This window comes from Tamandua tetradactyla, chromosome 7 (assembly GCF_023851605.1).
Source record: "Tamandua tetradactyla isolate mTamTet1 chromosome 7, mTamTet1.pri, whole genome shotgun sequence".
Classification (NCBI taxonomy): domain Eukaryota; kingdom Metazoa; phylum Chordata; class Mammalia; order Pilosa; family Myrmecophagidae; genus Tamandua; species Tamandua tetradactyla.
Window position 1 is genome coordinate 166,955,475 of NC_135333.1, and position 23,740 is coordinate 166,979,214.

At 34.5% G+C, this 23,740-nt stretch overlaps 1 protein-coding gene and 1 long non-coding RNA gene across 6 annotated transcripts in view; one reads left to right on the forward strand and one right to left on the reverse strand.

The window, feature by feature from the left end:
• The window catches only part of NEDD1 (NEDD1 gamma-tubulin ring complex targeting factor), a 158,696-nt gene that overhangs the window by 26,201 nt on the left and 108,755 nt on the right, over positions 1-23,740 (forward strand). For 3 of the 5 annotated variants that reach the window (XM_077111716.1, XM_077111715.1, XM_077111719.1), the window contains exons 9-14: positions 1,995-2,123; positions 4,366-4,413; positions 5,302-5,495; positions 9,055-9,211; positions 10,098-10,254; positions 23,357-23,423. In XM_077111716.1, coding sequence (XP_076967831.1) covers positions 1,995-2,123; positions 4,366-4,413; positions 5,302-5,495; positions 9,055-9,211; positions 10,098-10,254; positions 23,357-23,423 — 752 coding nt within the window. The remainder of the gene's footprint in view (positions 1-1,994; positions 2,124-4,365; positions 4,414-5,301; positions 5,496-9,054; positions 9,212-10,097; positions 10,255-23,356; positions 23,424-23,740) is intronic. The other 2 variants (XM_077111718.1, XM_077111717.1) reach the window with 1 other exon arrangement.
• LOC143642836 (uncharacterized) overlaps positions 1-23,740 on the reverse strand; it is a 98,115-nt gene that overhangs the window by 22,813 nt on the left and 51,562 nt on the right. The window lies entirely within an intron of this gene.

Consider the following 23,740-nt stretch of genomic DNA (forward strand, 5'->3'; position numbering starts at 1 on the left):
TTCATCCTTATGTAAGCGTCATTGCATGTCATATAGTAAAAATAATTAGGTTTTTATTTAGGAACTCCTGGAAATAATTACCACTGCTGTTTACTTGAAAGAAGTTCTTTTTGAAATACAACTTTGAATAATGTTTACCAAGATACTGAATTAACTGTATTATGAATATTGCAGTTACTTTCAAATTTTTAAAATAATTTTATTCATCATCTTCAAAAATTAGACAAAATATTCATCTAATGTAAGCTTTTTAAAGTCTTACTATAATTCATTTATTTTTTTGGTAGGAAGGCTCAAGTTTAATGATGATAGCATTAGAAAATAAAAGACTAAGGTCTGCACCGTCACTGATTAATGTCTCGGTTGAATAGCTAACATTTTGGCAAAATTTTGGTGTATTAATTTTATTTTGAAATAATTCCAAACTTACAGAAATTTGCAAGTATGGTACAAAGAACTCCTGAACTCCAGTATACCCTTTAGCAGATTCACTGCTTCATAAATTTTGTCACATTAGTTTCATCATTCTCTCCAATACATACACACAAGCATAATTGCATGTATATCTGTTTCCTCTGAAACTATGAGAATATGTTAAGTCTAAGTCTCAGGTCTGTTTTTTCCTTCCTGGATTCTTTTAGGCAGTTTTCTTACCTTCTCTGAGTCTCATTTTTTTCTCCTCCATGTACTGGGGTAATATTTGATAAATTTAATAAATTATGAACATTTATCAAATATGATAAATTCTGAAAATCAGAGAAAAAATATCATAATAGATGATGGTGTTGCTGATATATTGTCATTATCCTCATCATCCTCACTATTACTATTATTTTAAACTTTTTTTAACTTAGTTTGAAAAAAAAATTATGTTGATGCTACTGAAGTTGTCCTAATCCTAGTGAGTTAGTGAAATAAACCTTGGCAGACTTCTATTGTTGGTATTCCTTTTTAGTAGGAAACAACCAATTAAAAAGTAAAACAGGGCTTTAGTGCTATTCTCAAATACTGCTGAACTTCTGTTTCCTCAAGTCTCAGAGATTAGCTATGCATTCAAAGACATTAAAAGGATGTAGAGAAAGAAAGAGGAAATTTCTTTATAACAGCTCAACTCTTGGTGTAAGTACTCTTCAGTGGTGGCGATATATAAATGATTTGATTTTATTTTAATTTTCTATTAGATGATATTAGAAAAGTTTATTTCATTTTAAGTTGGGACATTTTTTGATATACAGTCTATTTTTTGTCTTCATCCCAGGTCTTTTAGTTTCCAATTGGGACTGAGAGGCCAAATAAAATATTTTAAAATGTAATACAGTATCCAGACTTTCATCTGAGCTCTTGAATCTCTAAAATCCTGTACTTAACCCAGAATTATGCATGAAACCATGGAGTCTGCATCTTCCTCTTACCAAGCTCCTGCCCTAAAACCATGCATTATGTACTGCCAGAGAAATTGTTGCATGCCTCTTTATTGTTGTGTACTGTATAGGAGTTTGGTTTTTTTGAATTTGATGATGCTGAGGACAATGTTTAGCTCCCACTGTTTGTAAAGAAAAAGACAGAAAAGGGAAAAAACAAATTCATACAAGCCAGGGAAGGGAACTGACATGTATTGAATCTTGCTATAAGTGAGCCATTGTACTATATGCCTCATAGACATTTTTATAATTTGTACATAGTCATCAGAGTGAGCTAGTCAGTTACAATAGTAGGTTTTGTTCAGTATACCTTCGGGCAATGAAGTATATAATTATTTTAGAAATGGCTGAAATAAGGTAATGCTATATGGACAAATTAATTTGCTTTTGAAGAAACTTCATTCCATGAAAATGCTGATTAACTGAGGTATTATTATATTCTGTTTTCTTTTCCTGATGTTCATAGTTGTAACATAACTGATGATATGGGTAATTTAAATTAATTTTTAGAGCCTTGCTTTTAATGATAAAATTTTAGGTGTAATCAACTTATTTTGTATTTAATTCTTTAAGGTTTGTCTCGAAGCATAAACTCAGATATTTTATCTAAGGAAACAGACAGTGGAAAAAATCAGGATTTCTCCAGCTTTGATGACACGAGGAAAAGTAGTTTAGGTGATATGTTCTCACCTGTCAGAGATGGTAAGTCTGTTCAGATCAGAGGATCGTGTTCTGGGGCTGGTAGTCATTGTATTTTTATTCAGTCTAAAAGAGGTGGGTAATAGTGTTACTTTAACTCTATTCATGAGAATTTGCTGATTTTCTCAATCCCTGGGGTGGTGTCTTTTCCTTTGCCTTGAGTAGAACTATGTACTTAAGATGTTTCAAATGTTATTCCAAATTATATGCTAGTCATTTTAACATAGGAACTATGTGGATTGCTCTCAAGGTAGTATTTTAATTTCCACAAAAGCTTCTTTAAAGGGACTTTGACCTCCATAGGCAATCTTTTATTTATAGGTGCTTCTAAATAAATCTTTTCAAAACCTTGAATGTTTCAATAAACAGATATCTTTCTAATTTAAAATTTTTATTTCTTTGATTGTAGTATTTTATTAGTATTTATTAGATATTCTTTTGGCTAAATACTGCTAAATGCCTCATCTTTTACACTCTGAATGAAGGTACCCTGTTTCTTATTTGTTTTTGCCATTGCTGATAGCTGTAGCCATTAAAAAAACTCTTTGCCAATTTGATAACTGGAAACATCATATATTATTGTCATTCACACTGTATGAATGAGGTCATTATTTGGCTCTGCTTTTTTGGTGCTAAGGTTCGTACCATTTTGTCTCAATCCCATTACAATATGGGTAAATTTCTGCAAGGTAATTGGCAAAATTAAAATATTACTTTTTGGCTTGATAATTCCATTTCTCCAGTTTACCCTAAGAATATGATCTGAGAGGCCCACAGAGATTTTTGTGTTAATTGCTATTTGACTTATAATAGTGAAAAACTAAAGAGCATTTAAATGCTAACAATAACAGGATGTTTAAATTGTTGCATCCCATCCATTCATGATCTTGTACAATTTTATTTTAAAATGATCTGTTTTCTAAATTTTCTGTAAAATTAGAAACAATAGATACATACACTGTACAGAATTATTACTGAAGGAGTGTCTTCTTCCTTACTTTGGCCTGAATGTGACTATCTAATAATAAAAATGGAAGAATTCTTGTCTTTCATGAAAAAGAGGATGCCAGGTGTAAGAATAAAGTAAAAGAATAAAGAGAGTAAGGATGTGGGCAAAGGACAGAAGGTGGCTTGGGTTGGTGTTGAGAAGCTTGTGGAGTTAATTCTGAGCTTGAGAGCTTTGGCCTGTGAGACCTCCTGGAGGAAATGGTGAATTGAAGAATGTAGAAAAGTGCATTTTAGAAGTAAGTTAGATCCTCTTTGATGGTTTTTAAGAGAAATAAAGGAGAGAAATGACACTAGGAAAAGTAGATAGAGATGTCCTTTTTTTCCCCCCTATTTTTACAAATGTGGCTAGAATTTGAGCCATAGGCCTCTCCATTCATTAAGGGTGCCACATTATTAATAAGAACAACCATAGATACTAATATATAGCACTAGTTTTCATTGTCTTTTAATCTCAAGGATGAAACTACTCAAGTAGAAGACAGTCTATTTGTGCCTTGTTTTTGTTAGGAAGATAAACTAATAAATTTTAAAAGTGTGTGTATCTAAACATGCACAGTGTTATAGATTATAGATGGTATTCTTATTAATATGATAATCTTGTGTGTTTGTTGACTTTTTGAATTTTTGATGAGTTTTTATTTATAACCTTTCCCCATGTATCTATTAATCTGATAAAATTGAATTACACATTTTTTGGTTGTTAATTTGGTAAATTAATAATATTATAGTATTGAAATATTCTTATACATCTATTTAAATAAATATTAATAAAACCTTGTATGTTTTGTTTATAACATTGTACTGCTTGCAAAGTATTTGTACGTTATTTCAATTGATCCTCAAAACAGTCTTTTGAGGTTGTTAGAGCATTAGCCCCATCTCATAGATGCAGAAACTGAAGCTTAATTATATTAAAGGCTTGTCTAAGATTACAAAGCTGAGTGGTATAGGCAGATCTAGGTTACAGGTCTCCAGAGTTTAAACCAGGACTTTTTTTTACTGTACCTTGCTACCTCATTAGATAAATCTGTACCCTAGATTTATTTTTTCATACTCACTGCTATGCATGAAGCTAAAGGGAAGTTTAAATGAGTCCTAGCTTTGACTTCACTCATATTTTTATTTTCCTTCTTAAAATCATTAGTCTCTGAACCTTTTGTGGAAGAAATAGGAAGCCTAAGTTACCATGGCATCTTTTACGCTGTTTTTTAAATTTGATTTTCTTATTTTATTATAGATGCTGTAGTTAACAAAGGTGGTGATGAGTCCGTATGCAAAGGAGATGGTAAGGAGTACTGAGAAGTATTTTCATGGAAATTAAAAGTGATATTTTGTTTTCTATTATGTAACAGCTTTGAGGTTTACAACAATAAGCATTTATCACCTCTTAATTTCTGTGGGTTAGGAACCTAGTCTAGGCATGGCTTAACTGGGTACCTCTGGCTTCAGATCTCTGTTGATGTTTTAATCATGGTGTCATCAGTAGTTGTAGTCATGTTTAGACTTGGCTGGGTAAGGATCTGCTTCCATTCTCATTTGAGTGGCTCTTGGCCAGAGATGCCAGTTCCTGTGAGTCGTAGGCTTTTCCCTAGGGTGGCTGACTGCCTGGTGGCTGGCTTCCCTCAGAGTAGTTGAGCAACAGTAAGAAAGGCTCCCAAAATGGAAGCCTCCATTTAATCTTGAAAGTGACCTTTCATCACTTTTGCTGTATTCTCTTTGTTAGAAGCAAGATGCTCCCACGTTCAAGGGGAGAGGATTGCACAAGGGCATGAATACCAGGAGGCAGAGGTCTTTAGGGGCCATCGTAGAGCCTGCCAAGATATGTGTGCCACAGGCACTAACCAAGTTCACAGCTTTCAGTTATCAAAAACTAGTAATACCAAGGAAAACATTTGTCGTGTTTTACAGTTTTCAGAGTTTTTCACATACAGAGCTCTCTTAAGCCTTACCACTCTGGGAGATGGATGTCATTCAGATTTATAAACAGGAAATAGAGAGCTTTGTGACTTTTGTCCTAGAGTAAGGGTAGAATTGGGAGATGAATGAGTTTTCTAAATCCAGATCCATGTCTTTCTACCATACGTTCTGCCTATTATATTAAATGCTTTTCTTAAATATCCAGGATTAACAGATGTCATATGCAAATTCAGTTTTTTTCTCCTCTTTTTTTTAGGCCTTGACTTTCTCCCACAACTGTTGCCTCCAAGAAAAATTCCAGGAGCTTCAGGCACTGCAGTATCACATTCTAGCCCTCTTAATGTCTTCATGAGCTCTCCAGTGAAAGAGGAAAATGAAAATCATGATATGACTGCTGAATCTAAGAAAATTCATCTGGGAAAACAGGAGCCTAAAGACTCCTTCAAACAGGTATCTGCCTGACAATGCTACTGAACTCATTATGTTTATTACTAGCAAGCATAATGAGCTCATCACTAGAAAGCAGGTGTTCTGAAATCCTAATGTCACTTGTTAACACCTAAAAGTTTTTTTTGAAATCTGTCTTTGGATCTATTGAAGGTAATAGCATATACAAACTTTTGTTATTTTTTCTAAAGCAAGATATTTGCTCATGCCTGAATTCTCTTAGAATGTGTTTCCATTGTACCAGAAAGCACCAAAGTGGTGATCAAGGCATTTGCCCTAGGTCTTACAGGAAGTTGAGGGTGTTAAGAATGGAATTCATCTTCATTGCCTTTTGTTATAATACAATAGCCAATATATAATTTGATTTCTTCTGTAAGGGCCCGAGTATTACCATCATTTAGTAGCAGCCAAATCCACAATTATTCTTTAGAATGATATTTAAAAGATGTCATTCAAGAATTACAAAAAGTCTTCTAGTTTATTTTTTTTAACTTTTTTATTTTGAAATACTTTCAAACTTTTAGAACAGTTACAAAAATAATAAAAGCCTTTAGAACAGTTACAAAAATAATAAAAGCCCATGCATAGCTCCAGTTTACTAATTTCATGCAGATACCCAGGTCCATCAATTTTAACATTTTGCCGCTTGTGCCATATCATTCTGTCCATCAATCTGTCAGTCCATCTATCTATCCATCCCTCCATCTCTGTCAATCCATTTTCTGAACTCTTGAATGTAGGATGTATCCATCATGCTCCTTGAACATTTAATACTGCCATGTACATTTCCCAAGAACCCGGATATTCATTCATGTGTCCATGTTAAGTGCAATTATCACGTTCAGTAAATTTAGCATTGATATTGAGCTTCAAGTCTGTTTTCCAGTTTTTTCCTGTATCTCAATAATGGCCTTTAGAGCCTTCTCTCCTCCTTTATTAGATCCCATCCAGAATCATGTATTACCTTTATCATTGTCTCTTTAGTTGCTCTTTCTTTTTTTAAAATGTGGAAACATATATACAACATACACTTTCCAATTTCAATTACTCCCAAATATACCATACTAAAAGTTTTCATCTCCCTAAACAGAAACCTGATAACCATTTTGCTTTAATTCTGCATATCCCTCATGCCCCCCCAACATTGGAAACCATGCTCTAATTTCTGTCTCTGTAAGCTTGCATATTCTCTGATGTTTTCTTTGTAGTTACCATGGAGCCTACATTTAACATTCTAAATCTGTGTTTGCTTTGATGCCAATATTACTTCAGTAATATATACAAACTATGTTGCCATACCTCTGTGTCCTACCTTTATGTAGTTCTTCTCACAAGTTCCATTTTTATATATTGAGACTGAACATTTATCATTTCCTTTTATGCATTAGCATTCTAGATCCTATAGGAAATAAAAAGTGGAGTTTCAAACTAAAAATACAGTAGTATTGGCTTTTGTATGTACTCATGTTTTTACTCTTACTGGAGATCTTTATTTCTTCAAGGAGAGGAAATTTGTTGTCATATTATTCATTCTTTTCACCCTGCATAATTCTCTTTAACATCTTTTGTAGGGCTGATCCTAGTGGTGATAAACTCCCTCAGTGTTTTGATTATCTTGTATGTCTTTCCTTCTTTTTTCTTTTTTAATTTTCTCCTTCATTTTTGAAAGACAATTCTTGGGTGGCAGGTTTATTTTGCTTTCAGCACGTTAATTGCTTAACCATTGCCTTTTTGCCTCCATGGTTTCTAATGAGAAATCAGCACTTAATTTTATTGAGGCTCCTTCACGTATAACACATTGCTTGTCTCGCAGCTTTCAGAATTCTCTTTATCTTTGGCATTCAGAAGCATGATTGTAGTATGCTGTGCTGTGAGGATAATTAGGTTTATCCTGTATGGAGTTTGTTGATTGTCTTGTACACGTATATTCCATCTTTTGTCAAGTTTGGGGAGTTTTCCAGCCATTATTTCTTTGAATATTCTCTGTGCCCCATTCTCTCTTCTTCTAGGACTCCCACAATTCATATATTGGTACAGTTGATGTCCCACAGGTTCCTCAGACTGTGATCACTTCTCTTAATTCTTTCTTCGCTCTGCTTCTCAGACTCAATGATTTTAGTTGTCTTACTTTCAAGTCAAGTTCTCTGTTTCTGTCTTCTGCCGGCTTCAGTCTGTTGAACTCTGCTAGGTAAATTTTAATTTCTGTACTGTGGTTTTTAATTCTGTTTGGTTCTTTTCATAATTTCCCTCTCTCTATTGATATTCTCTTTGTGTTCATCTATTGTTTTCCCAATTTCCTTGTAATTCTGTGTTTTCCTTTAGATCTTTGAACATATTTAGGGCTATTTTTTTTTCAAGACTGTCTAGTATGTCCCATATCTGGTCCTCTTCATTGATGTTTTCTGATGCTTTAATCTTCACCTTTGCCTGGGCTATCACTTCCTCTTTCTTTTGTATGTTTTGTAATTTTTTGTTGAAGTATGGACATTTTGATATTTTAATATGTTACTAGAATTTAGACTCTGTAGCATCCATTCGTCAAGCTTGTATCCAGCTAATACCATGACATATATTTCCTTTAATGCCAGAAGCTAACTATTAAAAAAGAGAAGGAAAAAAAGAAAACACCTTTCCCAGCTTTGCAGATTGAGTTGTGCGAGTTCTCTCCCTCAGGGCTTATCCGTACAATGAATTTGGCTCTGGGCCAAAGTATAGGAACCTTCCGATCCTTTCTGCATGGGGTCGTGTCTTGGGCATGAGTATGTGACCCAAGGACTTACCCTGTTTACATAGTTTTGAATGTCTCCTCTTCTTTAGTAACAGGTTCCTCACCCTCTTGGGCACTGTATTGTTTGTCCTTTAGCTTGCATTCCCTTGCCTGGGCAGTATGATTTTTACTCTCCCACCATGTTCTGTGAGGGCAAGTTCTGGACTGACATGTGCCTCACACCACCACCATATCAACTGGGCTAGACGTACATGTTCCCAGTGTGTGCATGAGGCTTGGTCTGCTCCCTTTGAACCAGGACCGAGGCTCTGCACTGGCAATTTATGAGCCAGTGGGGAAGAAGCTATCCAGGGTGCCAAGAGATTTTTTTTCTTGATTTGACGTTTGCTGTTACTACTGTTCTTTAACTGTTTTCTAGAGCTATGGGAAAGATGTTTCTGCCAGTTCTTGATGGTTGTTTAACACTTCTGTGAGGGGAAGGAGCCCTAAAGCATCTCATGCTGTCTTCTTGATCTAGGCAGAACCTGTTTGTTTAATTTTCAAATATTTCTGACTAGTTTATATGAGTGTTTTTGTTTTGATTTTTTTTTTTTGCCAGCAATTTCCATTTTAAATGATACATAGCAGAAAATGATATTATCATTAACATTTTAAATTAGTAATAAATTTGATTTCTTTTACCTTTAGTTGTAGCACTTTTTCTTCTTTATCCCTTCCTATTCTTTCCTCTTTCCCCTGAATCTACCTACTTGTAAAAAGATAATTAGGTACAAATTATTATGGGGAAAACCAGAAATTATATATTGAAGATAATTATTTATTTTAAATGTGAAGTTTGCAAAGTTGATATCCTCTGGTGCTGAGACTGGAAATCTAAATACCTCTCCATCAACTAACCAAACAAGAAGTCCTGAGAAATTTGAAAAGACAGAAAAAGAAATTGAATCCCAGTTGATATATGAACCCACTATCAATGGCGCTTCTACCCCAAGTAAGTACTTTTAAAATTTTTTGATGCTTGAAAGTGTTAAATTGAAAAGTTGAACAATTATTTAGCTTGAAAAGTATAAATAAATGGAATGATCATGGATAAAGTTCACAGAGTTTAAAGATTCTGAACACTTCTTTAGTGGGACTCCTTTCCTTGAAGAAAATGAGATGTTTATGAATGGTTATATTCAGCCACATTGTTTCAGTGCTCTTTTTGTGTGAATTTCATTTTCAACCTAATAAATGTCTTGATCTAATATGGCCTGAATGGAATTATAATGGAGGTCCCTTTAAAGAGAGTAACTCCAGAAATATCTCATGATTTTTTTCCCCCATGTTCAAGTCATATCCTTATAGTTCATGCTACAGATCCCTAAAAACCTGATCACTAAACTGAATTTTAGTTTTAGCCGTGAGAATTGTCTATTCAAAGAGACTCTAAAGCAACTCTTTTATAAAGATATCTGTATTTTACTGTAAGGTTTCTTTGGGTGTATTGTATTAGCATAAACTCTAGGGCTTTGCCTATAGCACTATTTTACTTCTCTATTCCTTCCATTTTGTTTTTAATGGTTTTGGTTTATCTAGTTGGTGGTACAGCTTGTCACATTTATCTTTTAAAAGGGGAAATCATTCAGAGATTCTTAAAGATTAATCCCTGTCATATATTATTACATTAGACTGTTGGCAGTTTATATATGGACAGAAATGACTATTGGTTATAATGTCATAGAAAATTTTGAAGATGTGTATTCTAGACATTGGATTTTCTATATGTCACAGGAACAGTGTTGTTTGTCAGCTTTTCAAGTGTCCTCTTGCCTAGAAATGTTGATGTTTGTTAGTCCAAGTTAACTATCAACATATTCTCCATTCTTTTATTTTAGATCCAAAGATAGCATCTTCTGTCACTGCTGGAGTTGCCAGTTCACTGTCAGAGAAAATAGCTGATACCATTGGAAATAATCGGCCTAGTGTGCCATTGACCTCTGTTCAAATTCATTTTATCCAGAACATGATACAGGAAACACTGGATGATTTTAGGTAGTAATTGAAAAATTACTCTTTCTATTTAGACTTTAACTGTTCTTATTTTTTTAAAATAGGCATTAAACCAAAATTATAACTAATGTTTGGTGGTTACTGCTTTTGCCTAGATCTTAAGGCCCAAACAACCCTAGAAAACATTGAGTTTTGTTGATTTTGATGCATTTATTATCAGGTGTGAAGAAACACATTCACCCAGGGCAGTTATTAAATAACTTGGTGGGAGCAGTCTAGCAGGCAGGCTACCATTGTGGATTTTTTAAATTAGTAAAATGTGGAAAGATTCTGGTAAGTTCAAGTGGAGTTTTTAAATCCAATGCTTAGCTGTCCTCCCTCAGCCGTAGATGGTGGGTGCCTCCTTCCCCATAAGGGCCTCACTTGGATACTCTTGGTTCTCCCCTTCACCAGCATCTATGCATCTGTGCCTTATGGAGTCTTTCAGCCCTCTTTTTTGGCTCCTGATTTTCCACATAAATACTCAGTGAACACCTGGGGGAAAAGTTGATAGTTAAGTGAAGACTTTCTTAGTGGCTGCAGCTCCTTGAAAACAATGCCTGTTTTCACTTGGTCTTTAAACATTTATAAAAATTTCAGCTAGCTTCTCCTTATTCCATCAGGGGCATTTTTTTCCTCCCCCTGCTCTGTTAAGGATGAAAGCCACCATGTGTCTCTGTTCTCTTAGGAGGGGTTCATCATTTTCTAGACTTCAGTAGAATTTAGTAGAAATTATGGTAGAATTTAAAAACTTATGACTTCATAGGTTATCTGGGCTTGTTCTTATTATTAAGGTTGGGAAATTACATTCTAAGTGGAAGTCTGTTTCTAAAATTGTCTTTCAGAAAAATTTTTTCTGACAAGCAGATGTCCTTGATCTTTATAGCTGCTGGGTTTCAGGCTTTTTAGTGTTGGTTTATTTCTGCTATTCGTTTATTCCTAGAACTTAGTCCTGTCCCTTCTGGGATATTAGCCAAATGTTGGAAATACTCACCCATCCCTATATACCTTGGCAGGTCCAGAACTTTAACCTGTGTTTCCCCAGCACCACAAGGCTCCACAAATATCTTCTCTGTTCTTTAGCCTCTAGTTGTTGTTTGGTCTCCTGCTATCTAAACCAATGCAGATACTGCTTAGGAGTTAAAAAATGTCTCAAGGGGAAACTGCTGTTTTGGGTTCACTTTTTTTTTTTTGCAGGTTGTGCATCTTCAGTATCTTGGGGCTTCTAGCCTTAGCTACCCTGGAAATCCCGAAGTCCAGTGCTCCCCTGCCATGGACTGTCAAAACTATAAGATTGAGCTTTTAGCTTATCCTCTTTAACCAACACTGTAAAATCAGCAGATGCCCCAGGAGGGAAAGTAGATGTGAATATGGGGCTTACCCCCGCAGCTTCCTTTCTGTGCCGCACCGTGGCCGTTTGAGTCTTGGCCACCTTGGTGATTCTCTGATACCTTCACAAACCTTTTTTTTTTTTTTTTAAATATACTTGTATCATGACTGAAAGCAGAAGAGAAAAAATAATTTTAAAAACTTTATAGTTGTAACAGAGAAAGTAAGTACTAAGAAATGACTCTAACCAAAGATGGTAAAGATCTTTATGGAAAAATACTTTTTAAGTTTGTTAGAGGACATTAACATTTAAATAAATGGAAAGATATTACAAAAATGGCAGTTTTTCTAAATCGGTCTGGAGATTGAATCCCAACAATGTTTTATTGGAAGAATATAAGAGATGATGCCAAAATATATATATAAATAAAAATATCCAGAAATAACTAGTCAGAAAAGTAAGGCCAAAGGAGATTTATCTGTCAAATGAAAACAATTAATTATTAAACTATAATTAAAATAGTGTGGCATTAGCACAGAGTGGACAAGTTTTCCAGAGGAATCAATTAGCTCAGAAAAAAACAAACTCTATGCATATATGGAAACTTAACATATGATTGAAGTAACATTGTGGATCTGTGTACAAAATATGGAATAATCAATAAATTGTGCTGTGAAATTTGAGTATTCGTATTTAAAAAGAAACAGATGTGGATCCCTAGGCCATGCTGTAATAACAAAACAAATACAATTCTTTATGGAATAAAAGTTTAAATGTAAAATTTTAGACATTGTTACTGTTGAAGAATAAACAGTCAATAAAGAATAGTTAAAAGATATGAATAGGCATTTCACAGAAGAGGAATGGTATATGATACAGGGAAAGATGCCCCACCCTATGATTAATCATATCTGAAAATGCAGTGATACCATTCCATACCCGTTAGATGAGGGAAAAAAATGATAGATGCCTGACAATACCAAATCTTATTGAGGATGTAGAACAAGAAAAACTACTGTATTGAAGATGAGCATGTCCACTTCAGAAAAAATTTGGATTATTTTGTAAAGTTGAATGATTTAACACCTAGGTCATATCTATGACTCACCATATATACTCCCAGATATATCACCTTAAGAAATTGGCATGGTTACATCAGAAGATAGCCAAGACAGCTTATAACAATATGGTGGTAGTAGAAAATTTGAACTCTTGACCAGTGCAAATCATTGAATTTCTAGATATATACAAGGTGAATCTTGTAAACATAATACTGATTTTTTTTTTTTTTATAGAAAGGTACTGGAAACTGCATAGGGATAGATGACTTCTAATCCACCAAAATGGCACTATACGACACATCAGGGTTCCATTCATACATAGAATTCTTTTTTTTTTTTTTAAGCAGTTTAACCAGCATATTTATAGTTTGGTCTAATTCAATTGGCAGGTTGTGGGTTTATAGAACAGTCACACATCAAATACAGGATTTCTGTATACCACCCTACCAACAACAGCTTGCATTGGGGTGGAACATTTGTTATATTTGATAATAGCACATTTTTATGATTGTATTATTAATTAAAGTTCATGCTTTAACTAAGGGATCACTGTGTAGTGTAGTTCCATGGATTTTTTTTTAAATTTTTTATTCTGTTACCATATAAATAATCTAACTTTTCTTCCTTTTAATCATACTCAGATCTATATTTCAGTACTGTTAATTGTGTTCACAGTGTTGTGCTACCATTACAACCATCCATTACCCAAACATTTCCATCATTCCAAAAAAGAACCCTGTACATTTTAAGCCTTAACTTCCCAATTCTCTATCTCTTTACTTCACTGTCTCCTGGTAACTTATATTGTAGATTCTGACTCTGTGAGTTTGCTTAATAATTTTTTCAAACCAGTGAGCTCATACAATATTTATTCCTTTGTGTCTGGCTTATTTCACTCAGCATGATGTCTTCCAGGTTCATCCATATTCTTGCATGTAGCAGGACTTCATTCCTTTACGACAGCTGAATGATATTCCATTGTAGGTATATACTACATTTTATTTATCTGTTCATCGGTTGATGGATGGGTTGCTTCCATCTTTTGATAATTATGAATAATACTGCTATGAACATTGGTGTGCAAATATCTATTGAAGTCCCTGCTTTAATTCTTTTGGGTATATATCTAGTGGGATTGCTGGGTCATATAGTAATTCTATACTTAATTTTCTGACGAACTGATTGCCCCACTTTATGTTGTACCAGCAATGAATGGCTTTTCTTATTTATCCTCATCATCTCCAACACTTATTTGCCTTTTTTTTTTTCTTTAAATAACAGCCATTCTAATGGGTGTGAAATGGTATATCATTGTGGTTTTGAATTGTGTTTTCCTTTTGGCTAATGATGTTGTACATCTTTTTATGTGCTTTCTGGCCATTTCTGTATTTTTGGAGAGATCTTTGTTCAAGACTTTTGCCCATTTTTAAGTTAGATTATTTGTCTTTTTGTTAGGTTGAAGGATTTCTTTATATATTCTCAATATTAATTCTTTTTTGAATATGTGGATTCCAGTATTTTCTCCCATTGTGTAGGTTGTCGTTTTACATGATAAAGTGCTTTGAGGATCAAAGCTTTTAATTTTGATGAGTTATCTATTTTTTGTTTTGAGTGTAAAGTCTAAGAAACCATTGCTTAATGCAGGGTCCTGTTGATGGTTCCCTGCATTTTCTTCCAGGATTTAATTGTTCTAGCTCTTATGATCCATTTTGAGTTGATTTTTGTATATGGTATGTATGATGGTTCAAAGGTGTATGTACCACAGAAAAGATCATGTTCTTAAAGCTAATCCATTTCTGTGGGTGTAGACCTTTTGTGGGTGGGATCTTTTGATGAAGTTAATTCAGTTGAGGTGTTCCCCAGGTGAGTCTTAATTCTCTTACTGGATTCCTTTCTAAGAAGATAAACGACAGAAGACAGAAAAGAGCCCCAGAGAAGCTAAAAGAGAGAAAAGCCAGAGAAGCTGAGAGACAGGGACACATAGAGAAGCTCAGAGAGGAAGCAACTGAAGCCAGAAGCTGGAAGCAGCAAAATCGGGGATAGAAGGAAGAGACCAGCAGATATTGCCATATGCCTGGCCATGTGACAGAGAAGTTGAGGATTGTGGATGGCCAGTCTTTGGGGAGAACGTATCATCCTTTTGATGCCTTGATTTGTTTATTTTCATGGCCTCAGAACTGTAAACTTGTAAGCTAATAAATTCCCAGTGTAAAAGCCAAGCTATTTCTGGTATGTCATGTTTCGTCAGCTTTAGCAAACTAAAATAGTGTGAGGTAGGAGTCCTCCTCTTTTACTTTTATTATTATTATTTTTTTGGTAAATGGAGATCCAGTTTTCCTGATACCATTTTTTGAATAGACTATTCTTTCTTTTTCAACTGAGTGGTCTTTGCTGTGTAGTCAAAATCAGTTGGCCATAAATGTGACGGTTCATTTCTGAGCTCTCAATTTGATTCTCTTGGTTTATAGTCTGTCCTTGTGCCAGTACCATGCTGTTTGATTACTGTGGCTTTATAATAAGTTTTAAGATTGGGAAGTATGAGTTCTCCAACTTCATTTTATTTTTCAAGATGGCTTTAACTATTTGGGGCCCTCACCCTTTCATGTCAGTTTGATGATTGGCTTTTCCTTTTCTGCCAAGAAGGTTGTTGGAATTTTGTTTGGGATTACATTGAATCTGTAAATTGCTTAGGGTAATATTGACATGTTAACAATATTTAGTCTTCCAGTCGATGAAGATGGAACATCCTTCCATTTATTTAGGTCTTATTTAATTTCATTTAGCAATGTTTTATAGTTTTCTTTGTGTAAGTCCTTTACATCCTTAATTAGACTTATTCCTAGATAATTTGATTCTTTTAGTTGCTATTACAAATGAAATTTATTTCATTTCTTCTTCAGATTGTTCATTGCTTGTATATAAAAACACTACTGATTTTTGTGTGGTCAATCTTGTACCCTACCACTTTCCTGAATTCATTTATTAGCTCTAGAAGTTTTTTGTGGATTTTTCCAGGATTTTAATGTATATAGGGTCATATCATCTGCAAGTAGGGAACGTTTTATTTCTTCCTTTCCAATTTGGATGCTTTTTATTTCTCTTTATTTGCCCAACTGCTCTGTCAAGAACTTGCAGTACGGTGTTGAATAAAAGTGGTAACAGTGGGTATTCTTAACTTGTAGACTTTTTCATATTTGCCCTTATCATGTTGAGGAAGTATCTTTCTATTCCTAGTGTTCTAAGTGTTTTTATCAAGATGTGGTGCTGGATTTTGTCAAATGCCTTTTCTGCATCTATTGAGATGATCACGTGTGTTTTTTTTTTCCTCTTCATTCTGCTAATGTGGCATATTGTATTAATTGATTTTCTTATGTTGCATCCCAGGGGTAAATCCCACTTTGTCATGGTTCATACTTCTTTTAATTTGCTGTTGGATTAGGTTTGCAGGTATTTGAAATGGTCTGTAATTTTCTTTTCTTGTGGTGTCTTATCAGGCTTTGATATGAGGGTGATGTAGGCCTCCTAGGATGAGTTAGGGAGTGTTTCTTCCTCAATTTGGGGGAAGATTTGAAGCAGAATTGGAGTTAAGTCTTGGTTGGTAGAGTTCCCTGTGAGGCTGTTTGGTCCTGGGCATTTCTTTGTTGGGAGGTTTTTGATTACTGATTCAATCTCTTTGCTAGTAATTGTTTTATTGAGATCTTCTGTTTCTTCTTGAGTCATTGTAGGTAGTTTGTGTATTTCTAAGAAGTTATGCATCTCATCTGAGTTATCTAATTTGTTGGCATACATTTATTCATAGTATCCTGTTACAGTACTTTTTCTTTCAGTGGGGTCCCATTTTTCATTTCTGATTTTCATTATTTTTTATCCCGTCTTTTCTTTGTCAGTTCAGCTAAAGCTTTCTTGATTTTATTGACCTTTTTAAATGACCAATTTTGGTTTTGTTGCTTTTTTTTTTCTATTTCATTTACTTCCTCTCTAATCTTTGTTTTTTCCTTCTTTCTGTTTGCTTTGGGTTTACTTTGCTTGTCTTTTTCTGATTCTTCCAGTTTTGAGATTTGTTCTCTGATTTGAAGTATTCCTTTAAATGCAGAGAATTAGAGCTACAGATTTCCCTCTCAGAACTGCCTTCAGTACATCCTATAAGTTTTGGCACGTTGTATTTTCATTTTCATTTGCTTCAAGGTATTTCCTAATTTCACTTCTGATTTCCTCTTAAACCCATTGGTTGCTGGGTTTTTATTTTTATGTTTAATTTATTTTAATAAAACAGACAAAATATGCATTAAAATTTTTGTTTTAATTTTCAAAAATCTGGATTAAGCAGTTAAGCTATATGTACATAAACCAAACTAAACAACAATTACAAAAAAGAAAATGAACATTCAGAACACTGTGCAAATTGACAGACTCCGATAGACACTCTGTCAGCTGGAGGATTGAACTAGGTGAAAAAGAAGAGTCCTTCCAACCATGACATCCCAAGACAGGGAGCAGATTTTTCACTTGCTTCCCCTCATGTGCATCCTCATGCACACATTCCCAGAGGTGTGCACACATGTGCAGACTACACCATGGACAGAAAGAAGTAGCTGGCTATATGGTCCAATAAAATCATTTAAATTATGATGCTTTCTTACATCATTGAGAATGTTTCCAGTGTTAAGAAATTAAGGTTATCCTTCCCTTACATTTATATATATATAATATATATATATATATATATATTATATATATACACACACACACACACAGAACATTGAAAACATTAGGACACAATTTTGTTGCTGTTGTTTGAGAAATACAGCCACACAGAAAGTATTTAATTTTTAAATAAAGGTATTATATTTCTTATCTAAATAGTGAAATTGAACAGACTTTTGTCAGTCGTAGCTAAGCAAGTGGAGACCCTGGGAAAGATTTTAACTTGGAACCAGCCCAGGAGAGTCTCTCCTAGAAGAGATTTGCTGTACTTCAGAATTAAAACAAAACATGTATGAAGTTCCAGAGTCACTGTTCTGGTTTGCTAGCTGCCGGAATACAATATACCAGAAACTGAATGACTTTTAACAAGGGGGGATTTAATAAGTTGCAAGTTTACAGTTCTAAGCCAATGAAAATGTCCCAATTTAAAGCAAGACTATAAAAATAACCAGTCTAAGGCATCAGGGAAAGATACCTTGGTTCAAGAAGGCTGATGAAGTTCAAGATTTCTCTCTCAGCTGGAAGGGCACATGGTGAATAAGATGGTATCTGCTAGCTTTCTCTCCAGGCCTCTTGTTTCAGGAAACTGCCTTGGGAGCATTTTTGTTCTTCATCTCCAAAGGTCTCTGGCTGCTTGGGCTCTGATTTTCATGGCTGTAAAAGGGACTCTCTCTAAAATGTTTCCTATTTTAAAGACCCACATGGAATAATCAAGACCCACATGGAATGGATGGACTCGCATCTCCCTCTCATTGAAGTTTAATGCCCACAATCGGATGTGTCACATCTCCATGGAGATAAACTAATCAAGTTTCAATTTACGTTATTGAATAGGGATTAAAAGAAAGGGTTGCTCCCACAAGATGGATTAGGATTAAGATATGGATTTTCTAGGGTGCATAAATCCTCTCAAACCAACACAGTCACAGCTTTTCCCCTAAAAACTCCCTATTGTACCTTGGCAGTTCATCCTGTGAAGAAGTTGGAAGCCAAGATGCTTTCTTTGTTTGCTCATTAGGCAACTTGTTTCTTTCTGACTGGTTGCTTGCAGGATTTTTCAGTTTCTGTTCTTGGAGATATTTTGCCCAGAGGTGCTTAGGTATGGGTCTCTTTCACTTTTTTTTTTTTTTTTTTTTTTTTTTTGGTATGAACAGGCTCCGGGAATCAAACCCAGGTCTCTGGCATGACAGGTGAGAACTGCCACTGAGCCACTATTGCCTGCCCTCTTTCACTATTTTTGTTTGGAATGTAGTAAGTTGTTTAAGTCTACACATAGAAATGTTCATTCTGTTCAGGAAGTTACACTTTTATCATCTGAAGATTATTTATTTTCTCATTTAGACTGTTTCCTTCAGAAAGGCAAATGTCAGTAATGTTAGCTACTGTTCTCTGTCTTCCAAATCCATTATTTTCATTTCTTGTTCCTTTTGAAAGCACGGGGAAAGAGATCTCAGGTTTGTCCTTCACATGATTGATTTGATTATTTTAAGCATCCATAATGTTCTTTTCTGCTTCCAAGGTATGTTTTAAATCTGCTGTTGTGTTTTTAGCTTCCTTGAAGTCCTTTCTAATTAACCTTCTTTTCTAGTTAATTCTCGTGCCTTTTTTTCTTAGCCTGGTCCCACTTTGAGGTAGTTTACTACTTAGTGGTGCATAAAAGCAGTATCTTCTTGCATTCTTTCAGTTATGCCAAAGAGAAACCTAAAATATTCTTGTTTTCTGCAGGAGATCACTTTTATTTTCAGAGGTTTTCTAGGAGCTGTTCTTTTTACTTGGTTCAATCCTTTTTTTAATACACTCTATTTTGCTTTTTCCTCTAAACTCATCCTTAAATGTGACCTTTATTCCCACACTCAGTATTTGTTTTGGATTATGCTTTCTGTAAACTTGAGAGTTTATCAAATCCCATTCTTAGATACACAGATCAGTGGTTAGGTGAGGTGCATATTTCCAAATCCAACTTCCAGTTTATCATTTTTCTATTGAAGTGACATCTTTTTTCCTTCCTATTGTCTGATTGCAGGAATCTCTGAATGAACCCCATACAAGAAAAATTATACATTTGCATGTTCTGTCACCAGGTTATGTATTGTTTCTGCCCTTGCCTAAAAGGCATTTTTCTCAGAAGACGACCATGCTTCTAAGTCTTTCTCTGCCCGTGGTCCACATTTAATCCTAGGATTTGGAGTCTTGCACCGAATGTAGAAGAAGGAGGAATAGGGAGGAGAAGAGGATGAAATTGAGGACATTTTCATTTCCTGGTGTAGCATCTGGTTGGGAAAGCACAGCCAATGAGTTCTTTGGTTTAGGGATTCTAACTAAGGAGACAGACATGGTTGAGGAGAAGGCCATTGGTTGTTTTTAAGAGTATGTTGTTTAATATCTACATATTAGTGAATTTTCCATTTCTCTCTCTGTTTTTGATTTCTAACTTTGTTACATTGTGCTTGGAAAATATACATTGTATGATTTCTTTATTTATGAGTTTATTGACACTTGTTTGTGACTCATATAAGGCCTACCTGGATATTAATCCATGTGCACTGGAGAAGAATGTGTATTCTGTTTTCATTGGGTGCAGTATTCTATATATGTCTGTTAGGTCTGGCTGGTTTAGTGCAAATTGAAGTCCGATATTTCCTTTCCAATCTTCTGACTAGTGATTCTACCCATTATTTATAGTGGTTTGTCAAACTTGCCTACTGTTACTGTAGAGCAGTCAGTTTCTCCCTTCAAATCTGTCAGCATTTGGTTCATAGATTTTGGTGCTCTGCTGTTAGATGCATATATATTTATAAATGTTACAGCTTCTAGTTGAATTGTCCCATTTATCAGTATATAAAGACCACCTTTTCCCCTGGTAACTGTTTTTGACTTAAAGTCTGTTTTATCCAATATTAATATGGCTACCTCAGCTCTCTTTTTCTTACCTTTTGCATGGTATATATTTTTTCCATCTTTCACCTTCATCCTTTTACTTTAAGGTATCTTTTGCAGGCTACATATGGTTGTAACATGCTTTTTTATTCATTCTGCCAATCTATGCCTTTTGACTGGAGAGTTTAATCTTTTTGTGTTTGTGGTCACTACTGATAATACCAGACTTTCTTCTGCCATTTTGCTATTTGACCTTTGTGCATCTCTGGCTCACTATCCCAGCACTGTCCTGTAGATAGAAGAAGCTTTCAGACAGCTAAAGCACTACAAGAAATAATCAAAGCGGCGTAGGGTAAGAGATTACCAGCTTCAGGCATACAGTTCAGCACCAGAGATTGGGGAACACCATTGCAAAGGAACTGTCAGATCAGGGACTAAATTCTAGAGATAACAGATTAAAATATTAAAATGTACACTATGCAATAAAAGACTTTATTCACTGGAAAAAGATAGAATTAGTAATTAGAAACCTCCCAAATAAGGGAACCTAGGATCTGATGGCCTTACTGGTGATCTTTACCACTTTGGGTAAATTAACAGTAACAGAATTAACACAGTCCTATTCAAACTATTCCATTAAATGAAAGAGGGGAAAATACTCCCAAACTCATTCTCTGAGTCAGTTTATCACCCAAACACAACAGCCAGATAAAGATACAAAAAGAATAGAAAAATTACAGACCAATACCCTCATGAATATAGAAGCAAAATTCCTCAATAAATTATGCCAGCAAACTGAATCCAGCAGTCCATTAAAATAATTATTCACTATGCTCAAGTGAGATTTATCCTAGAAATGCTAGAGTATTTCAACATTAGAAATTCAATTAATATAATATATACTATAGTAGTAGAACGAAGGGGAAAACATGCTCATCTCAATTGATTAGGCATTTGACAAAATCCAGCATGCTTTTGTGAGGAAAGCATTCAGAAAACTTGGCATAGAAGGGAAAATCCTTCACTTGATACAGGGCCTATATGAAGAACCCACAGCTAACCTGCTCAATGTTGAAAAATTGAAAGCTTTTTCCCCTAAGGTGCAGAGCAAGATAAGGATGCCCGCTGTCAGCATGGTTATTCAACATTGTACTGGAAGTTCTAACCAGGGCAGTTGGGCAAGAGAAAGAAATAAAAGGGATCCAAACTGAAAAGGTAGAAGTGAAACCTACCCTGTTAACAGATGACATGGTTCTGTATATTGAAAATCCTGAAAAGTCCACAATGAATTCAGCATAGTGGTGGGATGCAGTGTTAGTATGTAAAGTTAGTAATAACGTTCTTACTCACTAGTAATGAACACATCTGAAGAGGAAATCAAGAAAAATCCCATTTCCAGTAACAACTGGAAGCAAATAATGGGAATAAATTTAATGAAGGATGTAAAGGACTAAAGGACTTGGATGTGGAAAATTATAAAGCATTCCTGAAAGAAATTAAAGAAGACTTAAATAAATGGAGGGACATTTTGTGTTCATGGATTGATTGGAAGACTAAGAATTGTTAAAAGCAATTTACATATTCAGTACAATCCCATTAAAAGTTCCAATAGTCATCTTCTCAAAAATGGAAAAGGCAATCATCAAATTCATATGGAAATGTAAGGGACCCTAAAAGTCAAAACCTTGAAAAGGAAGAACAGAGTTAGAGGACTCACACTTCCTGATTTTAAACCTTATTACAAAGGGTACAAGAATCAAAATAGCATCGTACTGTCACAACAACAGAAAGACCAATGGAATTGAATTGAGAGTTCAGAAGTAAGCCTTCACATCTATGGCCAACTGATTTTTGACAAGGGTGCCAAGTCCACTCGATGGGGAAATAGTCTCTTCAAAAAATGGTGCAGAGAAAACTGGATGTCCATTAGCAAGAATTAACGCAAAGTGCATCAAAGACCTAAATATAAGAATCAGAATTATAAAGCAAATGTGATATTTCCATGCCATAGAATGTTATTCAGCTGTAAAAAGGAATAAAGTTCTGATGCATTGCTAAAACATTGATGAACCTTTAAGACATCTTGTTGAGTGAAATAAATCAGACACAAAAGGACAAATATTGTATGATCTCACTTGTGGTTGAAACAATTAGAATATGCAAATTATTAAAGTCGTTAACTAGAGTACAGGTTACCAGGGGCCAAGTGTGTGTGGGGTATGGGAACTCAAGTTTTTTCATGACTTTTTTTGTAAACCTACAACTGCTATAATAAACCAAAATATGTTTTTTAAAGACTCCATATGGTATGATATCCTTTTTGTAATGCTCAAAAGAAAACACAGTTACAATATATTGACTACAGAGTATATGTTTTATACTTATATTTGGAGGAAAAAAAAAAAAGCATCTCTTTGTTAAACAGAACAAGAGAGTGGTGACTTTTTGGTCTTTCCCCTAAGAGTGAAGTATTAGAATCAGACAAGTACACTGGAAGCTTAAATGACTTTTGGTAATGTTCTAGCCTATAAGTTGTTTGGTGGGTGTCTGAGTGTTCCTTTTATTATTATACTTCTGGGTGTCAGGTATTCCTTTGTAGGCCTGAATTAATTGCATTTTATAAAGGCATGTTATAACCACCCAAACAATCCATTTCCATTCTATGGGAGGGAATGTTTTAGGAGCTGAAGCATTTTCAATTAGATAGTCTTTGTAACCTAGTGAATTATCTGTATATCATTATAATATGAGCCTACATCTTTTCTTGATAACTTCTATATAAAGGATAGTAATAAATAGAGGTTCTAGAGGTAAATAGTCTGGTTTTATCTCCTATTGCCACCATATACTGGCTGTGTATCTTTGGGCAAGTTAAAACTGCTTTTGGGCTCAGGTTCTTCATTGGTAAAATGGAAGTAAAAATTGCATCTAATAGTAAAGACTAAATGTGTTAAATTTGAAGAGTAAGAATCAGTGCCCAACACATAGTAAATAATTACTGGATTGTATTTTTTATTGTAATAATGATTATTGACATTCAGTAATTTCAAACAATAAAAGTTTGGCCAGTTTCTTGAACAATCTAGAATTGGTTAAAGATGTCATTCTTACAAGTGTTTTGCATTTTCTCTAGAGAAGCATGCCATAGGGACATTGTAAATTTGCAAGTGGAAATGATTAAACAGTTTCATATGCAATTGGTATGTATGACAAAATTGTATTTTAATTAGATGTGGAGTTGTGTGGATCTAATTAGTTCATTAAAGGACAGTATATTTTTATTTAGTTATTTTATCTATTTGCTAGGCTAAATAAATAAGGATTTTTAGAAATTTAATAAATTAAGTAGATTTTAACTTGTCCTCTTTTTTAATTTTTTTTGCTTTAGAGAGTTAAGGCTACTTTTCACAACTTTTCTTTTTCCAGTAAAAAGTCTCCCAAAAATGCAAATATAAGTCTTACAAATATATCAATTTCACCAATGATCTTTCATTTATATTAAAGTAGTAAAATATGT